This window comes from Alosa sapidissima, chromosome 3 (assembly GCF_018492685.1).
Source record: "Alosa sapidissima isolate fAloSap1 chromosome 3, fAloSap1.pri, whole genome shotgun sequence".
In the NCBI taxonomy this organism is placed as follows: Eukaryota; Metazoa; Chordata; class Actinopteri; order Clupeiformes; family Clupeidae; genus Alosa; species Alosa sapidissima.
In genome coordinates this window covers 647,502-660,497 of record NC_055959.1, presented here as the reverse complement: position 1 = coordinate 660,497, position 12,996 = coordinate 647,502, and the positions used below count along the sequence as shown (strand labels likewise).

Genomic DNA, 12,996 nt, shown 5'->3' with positions numbered 1-12,996 from the left:
GATGTTTATCAGTTTGTAGAGTAGCTCTGCCATCATGTGTAAAGTTAAGGTCTTTGTTTGTTGGTTTGGTGTGTTGGAGTCCCATGTGAGAGATGCATGTGAGAGATGATTAGATGATGTTGGTTGAGTTGGGATGTCAAGTATTGTTTAGTTGTACCCAGGCTTGGAATTTCACCATTCTGGGGGCAAGGCCACTTGGCCTTCAGTTGGGCATATTTGGTGGGGGGCACAAAGGCCACATGTCAGGGCACCAAGGCCAAAGTTAACTATACAGTAGTAGGCTATAAAAATGATCAAAGTTTAGCCTATTCACGGCAGTAGACCTGCATCACTGTATGAAACATTACAAAAACATGAAATGAAAACATGACATATTACATAGAACTGTAAATCATCTGACTATCTAGGCTATATATAACATTTATTTTATATTTGGCCTGTTATGAAATCATGTATTGAACAATTTAATCACAGCTCAGCTATAAGAAACTCAAATAGCCTAGATGCATGCTTAACATTTTGTGATCATTAAGGCTACTTTCACAAATTCTTAGTCAGCTGTACTCTGATTTACCAATATCTAGGCGATATTTGTAACCTTTATTTTGTATTTGGCCCGTTATGAAATCATGTGGAACAATTTAAACACATTGTAAAACTTAAAGCCCAAATTTGGAGACATCCATGTATGTCGAACTTTACTGCAAATTCAAAACTGGATTACTCTGGAACGGCTGACTGTACAGGGGACTGCTTTACACCTTTGTGTTCGGTAAGGTCTCCTGTTTATTCTGATATATGGTTTATCATGTGTTAAAAGAAGGGTTCGTAAAGTATTCCACCGAGATGAATGGGTAGGGAGATCATGGGACGCAAAACCTTCAGTAGAATGTATGATTAAATTTAATTATATTATTTACTTTTCTCGCGAACCGTTCAACACAGCAATTATCGGCTAACATCGTTTAAAAGCTGAGAAAAAGCTCTTTCATGTGATACTTGTGATGTCTGTGTGATGAATAGGCTACTTCGCGAGTAGTTCAACTGAGAATGGGTGAATTTGGACGCAATTTCTTTCTTGCGCTGCGCTGTGAATGCTAAGATTATTTTGACAGGCCACAGGCTAAATAAAATTGCTATTCTATCTATCTATCTATCTATTAATATTATCATTATAAATTAGTATAAATCTCAGTGATGTGCACTCGTTTGCTCTTACTCAGCCAATAGATGTTGATTCTCACTAGACTGAAATACATTCGGTTCGATCTAATTCCATCCATCTAATTCAATTTCCAAATATACCATTCAAATTGGGGTTTTCAATACAATTGCTCAAATTCAATAATTCAAATGAAAATACAAAATATTAATCTTTTGAATGGTCCAGGTTGGATTGTATGAAATGCAGAGCTGATATCTATACACACCATACGCACATAGTTCCCTCCCCTGTTGTCAAGGTAAGTGCAGTGTGCAGTATGAAGTTGATAGCATCGTCCGTGGATCTATTAGAACGATATGCAATATGCGATATGAGGAGCAAATTTAGCTTAAATATAGTTCTAACCTCTCAAAGCACTTCATTGCTATAGACATCACTGCAACGGGATGGTTGTCATGTTATTGTCAGCGTTATGTCACGGTATTGTTTTTTTGATTGTACCGCTCTTCTGTGACTTGATATGCATACTAACAACGTCCCTAGAGTGACAAATTAACTTTCAGGACTTTTCCAAAACTTTCAATAAATTTACTGAATTTCATGATTTTTCCAGGCCTGGAAAATGGTATTTTACTATTCCATGATTTTTTCCAGGTGGGAACCCGGAATGGATGTGTCATCTGAAGAGACAAACCGCAAATGTTCACTACTATCACTACTACAACTATTAATACTACTAATGATCTATTTGTATATTATTACATAAAATAATCATAATGTAAAATGTAAACAACTGACCTCTCTACAGTAGGGTGGCACAAAGGCTGCTCCTCCTGCGGTAACAAATAGGTGATGCCCACCACACCTACAACTCGCAAGCTGAAGGGTCCAACCTGACAAAAACAGTTTGTTACTCATTAAAAAACAACAGCAAAATTAAACTAGAAATGCAATTCCAAGGAAGTACCAGGGCATTAAAATGCAAAACATGATGTAAGATAGTATTAAAACAGATAACTTAGCTAATGTTTGCAAGTAGTTATGTTAACTATGCTAACCATGTTACTTAGCTAGCTTAGCTTATGTTTAATAGTAGTTATGCTAACTATAACAATAATAATGTTAACTATGCTAACCATGTTACTCAGCTAACTTAGCTAATGTTTTCTAGCAGTTATGCTAACCATGCTAACCATGTTACTTACTTAGCTAGGTTGCTAGGCTGTTGCTAGGGTACTTGAGGTGGTTGCTAGGCTATTGCTAGGGTAGTTATGGTGGTTGCTAGGCTGTTGCTAGGGTAGTTATGGTGGTTGCTATGCTGGTTGCTAGGGTAATCATGTTGGTTGCTATGTTGGTTTCTAGGTTGTCATTGTGGAAGTGGTTGATAGGTTGTTGCTAGGGTACTTGAGGTGGTTGCTAGGCTGTTGCTAGTTTAGTTGAGGTGGTTGCTAGGCTGTTGCTAGGTGAGTTGTGGTGGTTGCTATGCTGGTTGCTAGGTTAATCTCATTGGTTGCTTTATTGGTTGCTAGGTTGTAACTGTGGAAATGGTTGCTAGGCTGTTGCTAGGGTATTTGACATGGTTATTAGGCTGTTGCTAGAGTACTTGAGGTGGTTGCTATCCTGTTGCTAGAGTACTTGAGGTGGTTGCTATGCTGTTGCTAGGGTAGTTATGGTGGTTGCTATTTTGGTTGTTACGGTAATCATTAGGGCTATTCTGGTTGCTAGGGTAATCTGGTTGCTAGGTTGTCATCATGGAAGTGGTTAATATGTTGTTGCTAGTGTACTTGAGGTAGTTGCTAGGCTGTTGCTAACTTAGTTGTGGTGGTTGCTATGCTGGTTGCAAGGTTAATATCATTGGTTGCTAGGTTGTAACTGTGGAAGTGGTTGCTATGCTGTTGCTAGGGTACTTGAGGTGGTTGCTATGTTGGTTGCTAGGTAGGTGGTGGTTTAGTATAGTTGGAATGGCTGAACAGTTAAATAGGTGGATAGTTTAAATGGTTAAATTATTTAATAGGGAATTATTGTAGTGAGGACTTTTATTTTGAAACAGTTGTGGGCAGAGGAACTGCAACCTGGACCATTTGAAGACCTATGTTATGAAGTTTGAACGAAGTTTCTAAGTTAAATGGTTCAAGTGAAACTGCGTACAGAAAAATTGGTAAGTGGAATAATAATAAGAAGAAGCCTAGGAAGAACAGTACAGTGCATTTTCATGCACTGTAATAACAGTCACTAATATGTCTGTGTTGCCCATTTGTACCTGGATGTAAACTCCTGGCCTGAGAAGGTGTCGCATCTTTTCCAGGATTTCCCTCTGTAAGACATCCCAGGTCACAGTTCGGTCCATGTACAGCACAAAAGGAAGACCAAACCTGTAAAAAAAAAAAAAAAAAAAAAAAAAAAAAAAAAAAATATATATATATATATATATATATATATATATAAAACCTATTCTATTTACGGGTAAATGAACACCTATTTCTAATCTGCCAAATGATATTATGTTATAACCTCATTAAGATGCATGTTTTCATAGAAAATTCAATGGAAATCTGTAAAGATATCAAAAGTTGGTCATGACTGGATAATTCAGCAGGTCAATTAACCAAAACACATGTCGAGATCAAAGCAAAAAAGTGACCCTGCAAGGCGAAACCAGTCGCTTTGCGCACGGTGCTATTTTGAGAAAATCCACGATAAACAAACGTACGGGTTAAAATGTCGAATTTCACGTTTTCACATCATTCGACAGAATACAGTCTACACTTTCATATTGTGAACAAATTCCACGGAAAAACATACATTTTGACTGTTAAACCCTGACTTTATTTAAGTGAAGATTCAACACATTAGCAGTCATTCCCTTTGTCCACACCACTTTTACGGTAGAGCTAAAATTTACTCAATGTGTCAGCTCTCTATCGTTCTTGGCAGATGTAACTGAATATGAATGTGAAAGACTTGCCTTTCAGGGCACGAACGGTCAAAAGTACAAACTTCCACAAGGAAAGAAAAACACGCTGTGTCCGTGACACAACCTCAGCAACCCAAAATAGATCAGCCTTACCGGTTTCCAACGCGGCAACGATCGCATTAGGTCCTTTTTCGTTCGTTAAAACGGTGTGGATTTTAGCTATTTCCACAATTAGCGTTATGTTCCAGTCGGATATCTCAGGTCTCGCTTAGGGCCCGTCCACACGGAGTCGCTTTTTAGGTTAAACGCAGAGGTTTTGCTTCGTCTTGGCCGAGCGTCCAAACGAATCCTGTAAACGCACTGCCCGAAACCGCACTTTTCTGAAACCTGGTCCCAGAGTGGAGAAATCTGAAACCGTAGCCCGTTTGAGTTCATTTAGACAGCGAAACCGCACATCCTGCTTGCGTATCGATGATGTCATCGCCACACCTCAGCTGCCCTGGACTTGCACTTATAGTATTGCCTAACAATACTAGTTTTCATACATGACATTACCTACGATTACACTCCGTAAGATAAATATCACAACTGGTGCTGCGCAGCGCCGATAGCTTATGACTTGGTGGACTGAACACTGTTTTTTCCCGGTGTTTTTTAATGCATTCTAGCTACTGTCAGTGACGCGAGAGAACTTAAGTTTTTAAGAAAGTGCGGTGTAAGTTTAGGCTACATTAATTTGCGTAGTGCCAGTGTCATTCATTTATTTTACATGTCTTACAACATATATACATGCATTCAGTCGAGTGAAATCAGATATAAGCATACAAAGACGCTTAGAACTCACGTTAAGCCGATGGTAGCACACTGAATGCAAATGCGCGATTTGATGCAGGCAAACGTATTGACTGTTACTAACGAAGGTTTTATAGCAATATTATAAATGTGGCGACAGAATAGCCTAGAACTTGGGTAACCCTTGCGTTTAGTAGCCTAAATGCGGTGATAGCCAAAACTAATGTGAATCACGGACTATCCTACAACCAAAGAAAGTAAAGGTGATTAGTAGGCCTACCTGCGTTAGCCAAATAAAGGACGGGACTGCACCCTTCACAAACCGTAAAATAAAGTTTATTAGTTTTACAGTTGACTACAGTTGACAGTTCACCATCAGTCCACACAAACAATTCTGGTTTCCTTACACTAGTAGCTATTTCGTCATAGCCTATTCAGTCTGTTTGTAAAGCACAAACTTTGGTCAATTTCTGTAAAGAAACAGTGCCACCTATAGGCCTGGGGTATGAAGTAACGTGTTGAGTCGTGTTGAGATGGATCCGTTTGGACGCAAATATTCTTGATGCGGTTTCAGGGAAGACGGAGGAAAAAAAGATCGGTTTCGTATGTGTGGACTAGCCCTTAGACTCCCCGAGCATTTTTCCGCCCTCTCTCTCCTCTTCTCGTTCCCCATTTAAAGCCATTCAAAAGTTCCCGTATCCACTGATCCACGTCAGCTGATGCGTTAGACAATCAGCTAACGGGTTTGACAGCCAGCTGATAAGTGCGTCATCTGACACATTAGACAATCAGTTGACGGGTGTGGCAGCTGGTTTTCCCACCCCATGTAAACCAAAGAAAACATACAGACAGTATTCTGATACAGGCCCACAGGTACATATAAAGAGTGGAAATAGAACAATGTGGAAAACACTTATTACCTGGTTACTAATTATTGCCCAGGTTTATTAGTGAATCCTATATAAATCCTATATAAATTATGTGGCGGTGCTACACTGTGATTATAATAACAAAATAACAACATTTTCTAAATTAATGATTTGCAAACCTGGGCAGCAAAAGAGTGTCAAATCGACGTTAATTGTTATAACGATCAATTTCCGTCAAACGCCCAAAATTCAACATTGATGGTATGAGTGGTGGTTGGTCTCTCAAAGTAGAGCGTCGAAAGGGTTCTATCTTGGAAGGGTTATCATGGTAAAGATGGGCTAAAAGACTGTAGATTGACGGAAATGTAAGCTACAAAACATCAAGTCATATTCATGCACAAGCCAGCTAAGCTATATAACCTATACCATAGGCTACTGGAAGACATTAAAGATAATTAGTTCATGTAGCTATACTGTTCCAAAATGTACCAGCAATTTAGGTAGGTAGTATAGCCTACAGGAATAAAATATTTACAGCAACAACCCTGTTTATTTTGTGTAGTTGTCCTACAGTGATAACTGGTATAAATTACATTAATGTCTACGGCAATCTAGGTAATTTAGCTTTTTACACTGACTTCAGTATTTTTTTTTTTTTTGGTGCTGCTGTAAATTGAGCATTGTATAGCTAAAATGTAGCCTATTGAATAATTTGAAATGTTACTTTGAATTCAAGCAGAAACTCTTCTTTAATAAGTGCCTGTATAGCCTACTTGAATATGGAGATCATGTGCTCCATGGCTACCTCTGATCAGTCAGAGTGAAAGCCAATGAAGCCTACATCACTTTCAGTGCTCCATGACATTTGAAAATATATGCATATTTTATTTACTCCGCCATACCTCAACCAATTTTATCAATGAAAACTTCCTCAAAAACATCACATCATAGGCTTTCTGGCGATATGATTGGCTAAGGGGTTTGTGCCGCGAATTTCTTTTACTACGTGAAGGAAAAATCGTCGACGTCTCCCACTGGAGGAAAAACAGCAGGAAGCAAGGGAGGGAAAGTAATCTCATCGCCACCTAGTGGTTGCGTTCCTAGAGTTTAGCGGAGTGGATGGGATTTTTTTTTAGAAAAAATATATCTCGGTGCACATTGGGATCTTATTTTAATGCCTTCCATATGCTAGGCACTGGGGTCACCTCTATTGCTTCAAGTGGTCATACCTTATTTTTAGGATCAGTTGAATTGTTTTGAGTTTTTGTCATAACATGGTGATAACGAACTACAGTTGCATGTGACGTCACAGGTTTGGGCGCTTAATCTCTAACTGATCAATACGGCGATTTGCTTAACTGGCTTTACATATTTTTGTAATAACAGAACGTGATGTAAACCGTGTGATGATTACCTTTATGTCTGGTGCTTCTACTCACATGAAGAGCTGGCAGTAAGTGTTAAGTGTCAATGCTAACCAGGCTAATAAACAAACCATGCTATCGTGAGTAACGTCGAAGGGTAAAGTCACGTGACATCTTTTGTAGTCCGTTTATGAAACAAAAGGAGCAATTTCGATTTTTTTAAATAAGGCAAAATAGGGCCTGACATTTTCACAGTTAGAAGATTATTACTGTATAGCCACTGAAAAATATTTTTGGTGGATAACTTCGCTGATTTGGCTTCACAATATTTTTAAAAAAAATAGGTCTATGGGACTTAACATTAGGGCTGGGCAATATATCGGTATTACGACTACGACCGATATATTTTTAAAAATGATATGTAGCTGAGACAATACCGTAATACCAGTATTATGTCAAGTAATGGGCCATTTTATCAAAGCCACTTGTTCTTCTGTGTTCAGACCATTCAGACAGCCGCAGCTCTGCTCAACTCCCTTGCAGCTGCACCCCTTGCATGTGCACGTTCTCCCTCGCAGCACTACAAACTTTCAAACATGACGTACACTGAGTCAGATTTTGTTTACCTTGATCAGAGGTTGGTGCTGATGCCTATTTCCGTTGGCACATCAACGGCTAGACCGAGAATTCTCGTTGTGAAATCAAAATTCCACTGGAGCTCCAACCCACACAGCAAAGGTGTCTGTGGCGGATCCGCCCTCAAGCCGCCAGATCCGCCGGACAGTCAACCTCCGATTTGGCTATGGGCACAGAACACAATCAGACTCCGCCAGCACGCCCTCAAACCGTGGGTCCGCGGCGGACCCCGTGCGAATGCGCATATCGAACGCGCCCTCTCAAGTCTGCTAACGGCTCTTTCCTCAGTTTTCTCGCTAATGGAGTGGAATACGGCGGCGTCTGAAGGCTCACTGTAAGTATGCTCCTATATGCTTTATTTTTTAAGTTACCTAGTCTATCCAGTGAAAATGTACTTCCATAACACAAGTTACTTATCTAGCTTTGCTTGCTGATATAATCTAATTAGAAATTTGTTATAACGTAACGTTAATGGCCAGCTTGATGGCTGTAGCTTTTAGTGCTAGCTCATATTAGCTGCCAAGTTACACACCAGCTAGTTTCTAGGTTGCGCACGTTAATTTAGCTCACCTTTCACAGGGCTAAATCCTGTCTAACTTGAGCTTTGTTAACGTTTCATAACTTAACTCAAAATTGCGTTTTAAAATGAGCTAAGCTAACTTCATGTGTTTGCCTGCAAACAACAAAAGTTGGCTTGCGTGAGCTAGCGTTAGCTTGTTGGCTAACGATAATGTTAACAGGAAAACTCGTTTTTTCTTATTGATCATGGACTCGGGCGCTGTCCTTAAGAAAACCTAGGCTACTTTGGATAAACATCATTTCGTTCTGGTAGGGGGCTGATTTCACATTGGTTAATGTTACCTGTTTTGGATAACTTGAACGTTAGCAGCTGATAAGCTAATTAACGTTATAATGATATTCCCTGTCATAGCCCGATGTGAATCGTGCATGCTCAGATGTGTTTGTTGGTTCCAAAAATGGACGTTTTGAACTTTGTTGACAATATTTATACTTAAAACAAACTGCTTCGGGATTAGTGCCCTTATATTTTGTAAAAGTTAGCGAGAAGTCGGCTAACTGGCCTACTATGGGCTCTGCTATGTGGCTGCACAAAATAAGCAGGGAAGGATTTTCGATCAGCCGATATAAAAAGTCAGTTTTTGCAGACGTTTCCTGGTTCCAAAACCGGGCTTTTGCAAACTTTTATCTAATATAAGGCCACAAATCCCGAAGCTATTTGTTTTATGTGGACATACCGCCGTCAACGAGTTCATTGAGTGATGAGGAATGTTTCTTGGAGTAAGATTTAACGAGAAAGGGCAGTATTTGACTTGATGTAAATGCCATTCCTTAATGTGTTTTTGCCTCTTATAACTGCTTTTTCACATCTTTACATGCTTCATTGTGGAGTGGAGGTCTTTCTACCGGTCAAGTATCATTGCCTTGTCACAGGTCAGACAATTTTCAACAGAACTATGAGCTAAAATGATAAGCATCCCACTCTCTGGATCCCGATATAAAGCTAATTTTTTAATGGAGTGTAAGATTGGTAATGTTACATATTTGGCAGTTTCTTTCTGATGATAAAAGTAATGTATGTTTATGTTCTACATCTGTGTTACAGGTCATTCACCAGTGGCTCCAGTCTGGTTTGGGGGTCTACCCTTTCTCATCCTGGCCTGCCAGCCAAGTAAAGTAAGCTATACAGTTTTGCATTTGATTTATTTGACTTTTGGTCCCTACTTAAAAAAAAAAAATAATAATAATAAAATGACCACATACTTTTGTAACTGCCTTTATCAGTTCAGGATGAATTGAATGTACAGTAAATCTCAACATACAAAAATATGCTTGTCTTCTGTAATAAAATCCACCTACTTCAAAAGCTCTCTAATGAAATGCACATATTTTTGTTTTAGAAGACAAATAACTACAGACCTCTGCAACTGCTGATACCGGTTCAGGATGAATTGCAGGTAAATCTCAACATATAAAATGCTTTTGTCAGCTTTGATAAATACCTCATTTCTAATACCCCCAAATGCTGGACTGTGTAACTAACAAGTAGTTGTGTCTGGGAACTGCTTTTCTGATGCCTTTTTTGTATTTTAAGGGAACAGGTCTTTGCCAAAATGTGGTCAATTCCATAACTCCTCATCACACTTACAGGAAGGCTACACTGCACACGTAACTGAAGCATTCAGTTTGCAGAGCATCTGTTGCAACAATTGGCTTCCACTGTAGTCAATGGAACTGGTTACACCAGACGTGATGGCGTACAATATGTTTAAAAACATTGGATTAGTCTTCTTAAACTATTTTTACGCTCTGCGAACCGAGTGCTTCACTTGCGGACTCGGTGTAGCCCAGGCCTTACAGGTGGTAGATTTTGTCACAGTTAAACAGAGCCGATAGCAGCCTGCTGCCGACGGTGGCTTTATATTCATGTAGCAGACATTCCGTTTAAAAGTAGGTAGTTATGTATAACAACTCATTTTGTTATGCTTCTATGATTACAGATGCTGTGAGAGAGTCAGTGGTTCAACCAGCCAACAAACAGGAAAAGCTCAAGTCGGAGTCTTAACTGTCAGCAACTCTACCCAAAAAAATCAGGCTACTGGTATTGCCCACTAAGAAAAACAGTGGTCTGGTATGAAGGTTATCTGTGTTTTGGAACATGTTCTTAATATTCATTAAATAATAAAAAAAAGTTTGACACTTTATGGTTGCATTTCATTTTACCTCTAATACCTGTTCCATGTATTTAGTGTCTACGATGACCTCTTTCATTGAGCATTGAGGTGCGGTGAGGAGCATTGAGACAAGTTTCCACAATTGGACAGTTAGCAATTGCATAAAGGATTTACAGTTTGTAACTGATGGATAACTTGTAGGCTATTGTAGTGTAGCAGAGCTGAATTGATGTAGCCTACTGCTAGTAAAACCCCTATTTTCATACTTGCTGTTTCACAATGAAGGCATTTGGCTGTAAAATCACAATGTGCTTCACATGATAGATTTTGACTTCATGTCTTAAACTGAATGCATTAAGTCATTTGTATTATATTTGTCATATTGGTTGGTACAATACTTTACATTAAAACCTATTTTTTGTAGTGCAGTCTAGGTGTTGGCCAGATAGGTTAAGCTATATATTTCTGTAGTAGGCCTAGTAGCTAGTTTTTGGCCATAAAATGAACTGCTTCATGAACGGATCCTAAACGTATCCGGGACAGATGATTAACGGGTCCGAAATGATTCCACGGCGCCTCTCATATGACCGGGTCCAAAACGGACCCGGAGCGGATCTGTGGCTCATTCGCGGATCCAAAGCGAAACCGGGGCGGATGTATCTATTTATGTACGGATACGCAATGGGACCGCCGCGGTGTCTGATCGGATGCCGGCTCGCGGCGGATACGCCGCGGTGTGCAAGTGGACACAGTTTCGGATCCAATTTCTGGATCCGTTCCGGAGTTCACCGTACCTCCGCGGCGGATGCGTTTCGTAGTCCGTTTGCTGTCTGGGAAGCGGTTTTGTACACGCAGATTTAAGTTAGGCTACAACACTGTTTACAGCTCTTCGACTCACGGTAAAATGTCATTTTTGGTACATAGCCAAGCTAATTTAAATACACTTATGGGTGCTTGCGTTTAGCGATATAGCAGATCTAAAGTCCTCAGGGAGACAGCCTACACTCTGATTTTATTAAGAGGATATGCACGCGGGTACTCGCGAGCAGTTAGAGGCATCATTTTTTATGATTCCCGAAACCCCATTCAATCGTGCATAGGGATTTTTTCTTACGAACCGGAATTTGCAAAAATGGTAATGAACGCATACAAAATGACGGTAGCGTCTATCACACTCTGGGTGAGCGACTCAGTTACGTTGTTTAAGTAGCCTAATTGTTTAAAACTATTTAATTGTTATCGATAACAAGTCACACAGGCATCATAGGCTACATTTTCTGTTATCTAGGCCCTATCCAACCCTTACGATAAAAAACTGCATTGCGTGACAAAAATTATATAGTAGATTTTTAAAGAATTAAAATATAAAAAGCGTATTATAAAAATTCTTATATTTCGACATGTATCTCACCACAGCAAGCTCATAGCTCTACATGTATTTCATGTGTGTGTAGGGCAGACTGTCCTGAATCGGGTAATATAATTGCCATGTTGGAGGGATACTCTGGGGCTGAGCAATTTACAGAAATATGTGGTGTGTGATTTACGGAAATAAATGCCATTTTTTATTTAGTGATGAAAAATGACCTTTCTGCGCTCCATATCTGTGACACGACCTGACTTGACCCAAGGTTGCGTGTTAGCCTGCGTGTCTATGCACTCATAATGATTCTCAACTTTTTACTGGATTGCCATGAACAAAGTAAAGGCAAAAAAGGTGTTTCTTTGTTGAACAAATTGGGATGCAATGTGAGCCTTGAATTGGATGCCATGCAGGAATTTGCTAGGATCTCAAAACCGGATTATGAACATGCTTTGACATAGAGAAACTCACGATATTGTTGGATTATAAACATGCTTTGCCACAAGAACAGACAAAAACGTGGGGTAAGTCCAGCTATATGAAGTTATTATTTTGCGGTCACTTCGTCTGTTTTATAACCCAGAACGATGTACTTGGTATCAAATGATAGCTCTGTGTCTCCTCTTTCATCTGATAAGCTTGCCATATCGATGCGATCACGGGTTCGTGAGTAATTTAAACGAGAGTAATGGGTGCGCAGGTGAACGCAGAGAAGTAGGCCCTATAGACTGTAAATATGATGCAATTTGATTTAATTTCATGATTTTTTTTTTCATTTTCATACTTCATCGTACAGACAAGTGTGTAGTCTCTTTGGAAAGCCCACTTCTGCTCTGTCATGCAATAAAGGTTTCATCTCGCTGCGATGAACAGTTCAGGAGCAATGTAGGAGCAACGCAGTAATTCGTTGATCTTGTCAACACAGTCTTTCATTTCCTTCCTGTCCACATCCTGTCCATTTTGGGTAGGCCTAGGAGTTGCATGACCAACTTTTAAACATTTCTCAGGGGAGAAACCCCTGAATCCCCTCTTACATAGGACATTTCATGTCTGGGCTTAAGTCTCCAATGTGTTGAGCTCCTAGCAACGTGCCTGCCTAGTCCTACCATGTGCAAAAGCTCAATTTAATTGTAAATTCTGTGCAACATATGCATACTTTGCTATTGTTTCAACCAGCCTGTTGTCCATAGCCTGTCAAGA

The 12,996-nt window shown here is 39.7% G+C and overlaps 1 protein-coding gene and 1 long non-coding RNA gene across 2 annotated transcripts in view; one reads left to right on the top strand and one right to left on the bottom strand.

The window, feature by feature from the left end:
• Window positions 1-12,996, bottom strand: part of usp31 (ubiquitin specific peptidase 31) — a 233,316-nt gene that overhangs the window by 74,862 nt on the left and 145,458 nt on the right. Inside the window, exons 8-9 of the mRNA XM_042086217.1 lie at window positions 3,426-3,537; window positions 1,964-2,058 (exon numbers count right to left, since the gene is read on the bottom strand). Coding sequence (XP_041942151.1) covers window positions 1,964-2,058; window positions 3,426-3,537 — 207 coding nt within the window. The remainder of the gene's footprint in view (window positions 1-1,963; window positions 2,059-3,425; window positions 3,538-12,996) is intronic.
• On the top strand, window positions 9,660-10,463 carry LOC121705317. Its single transcript, XR_006030757.1, has 2 exons — window positions 9,660-9,716; window positions 10,260-10,463. It is a non-coding gene; the product is annotated as an uncharacterized LOC121705317 (long non-coding RNA).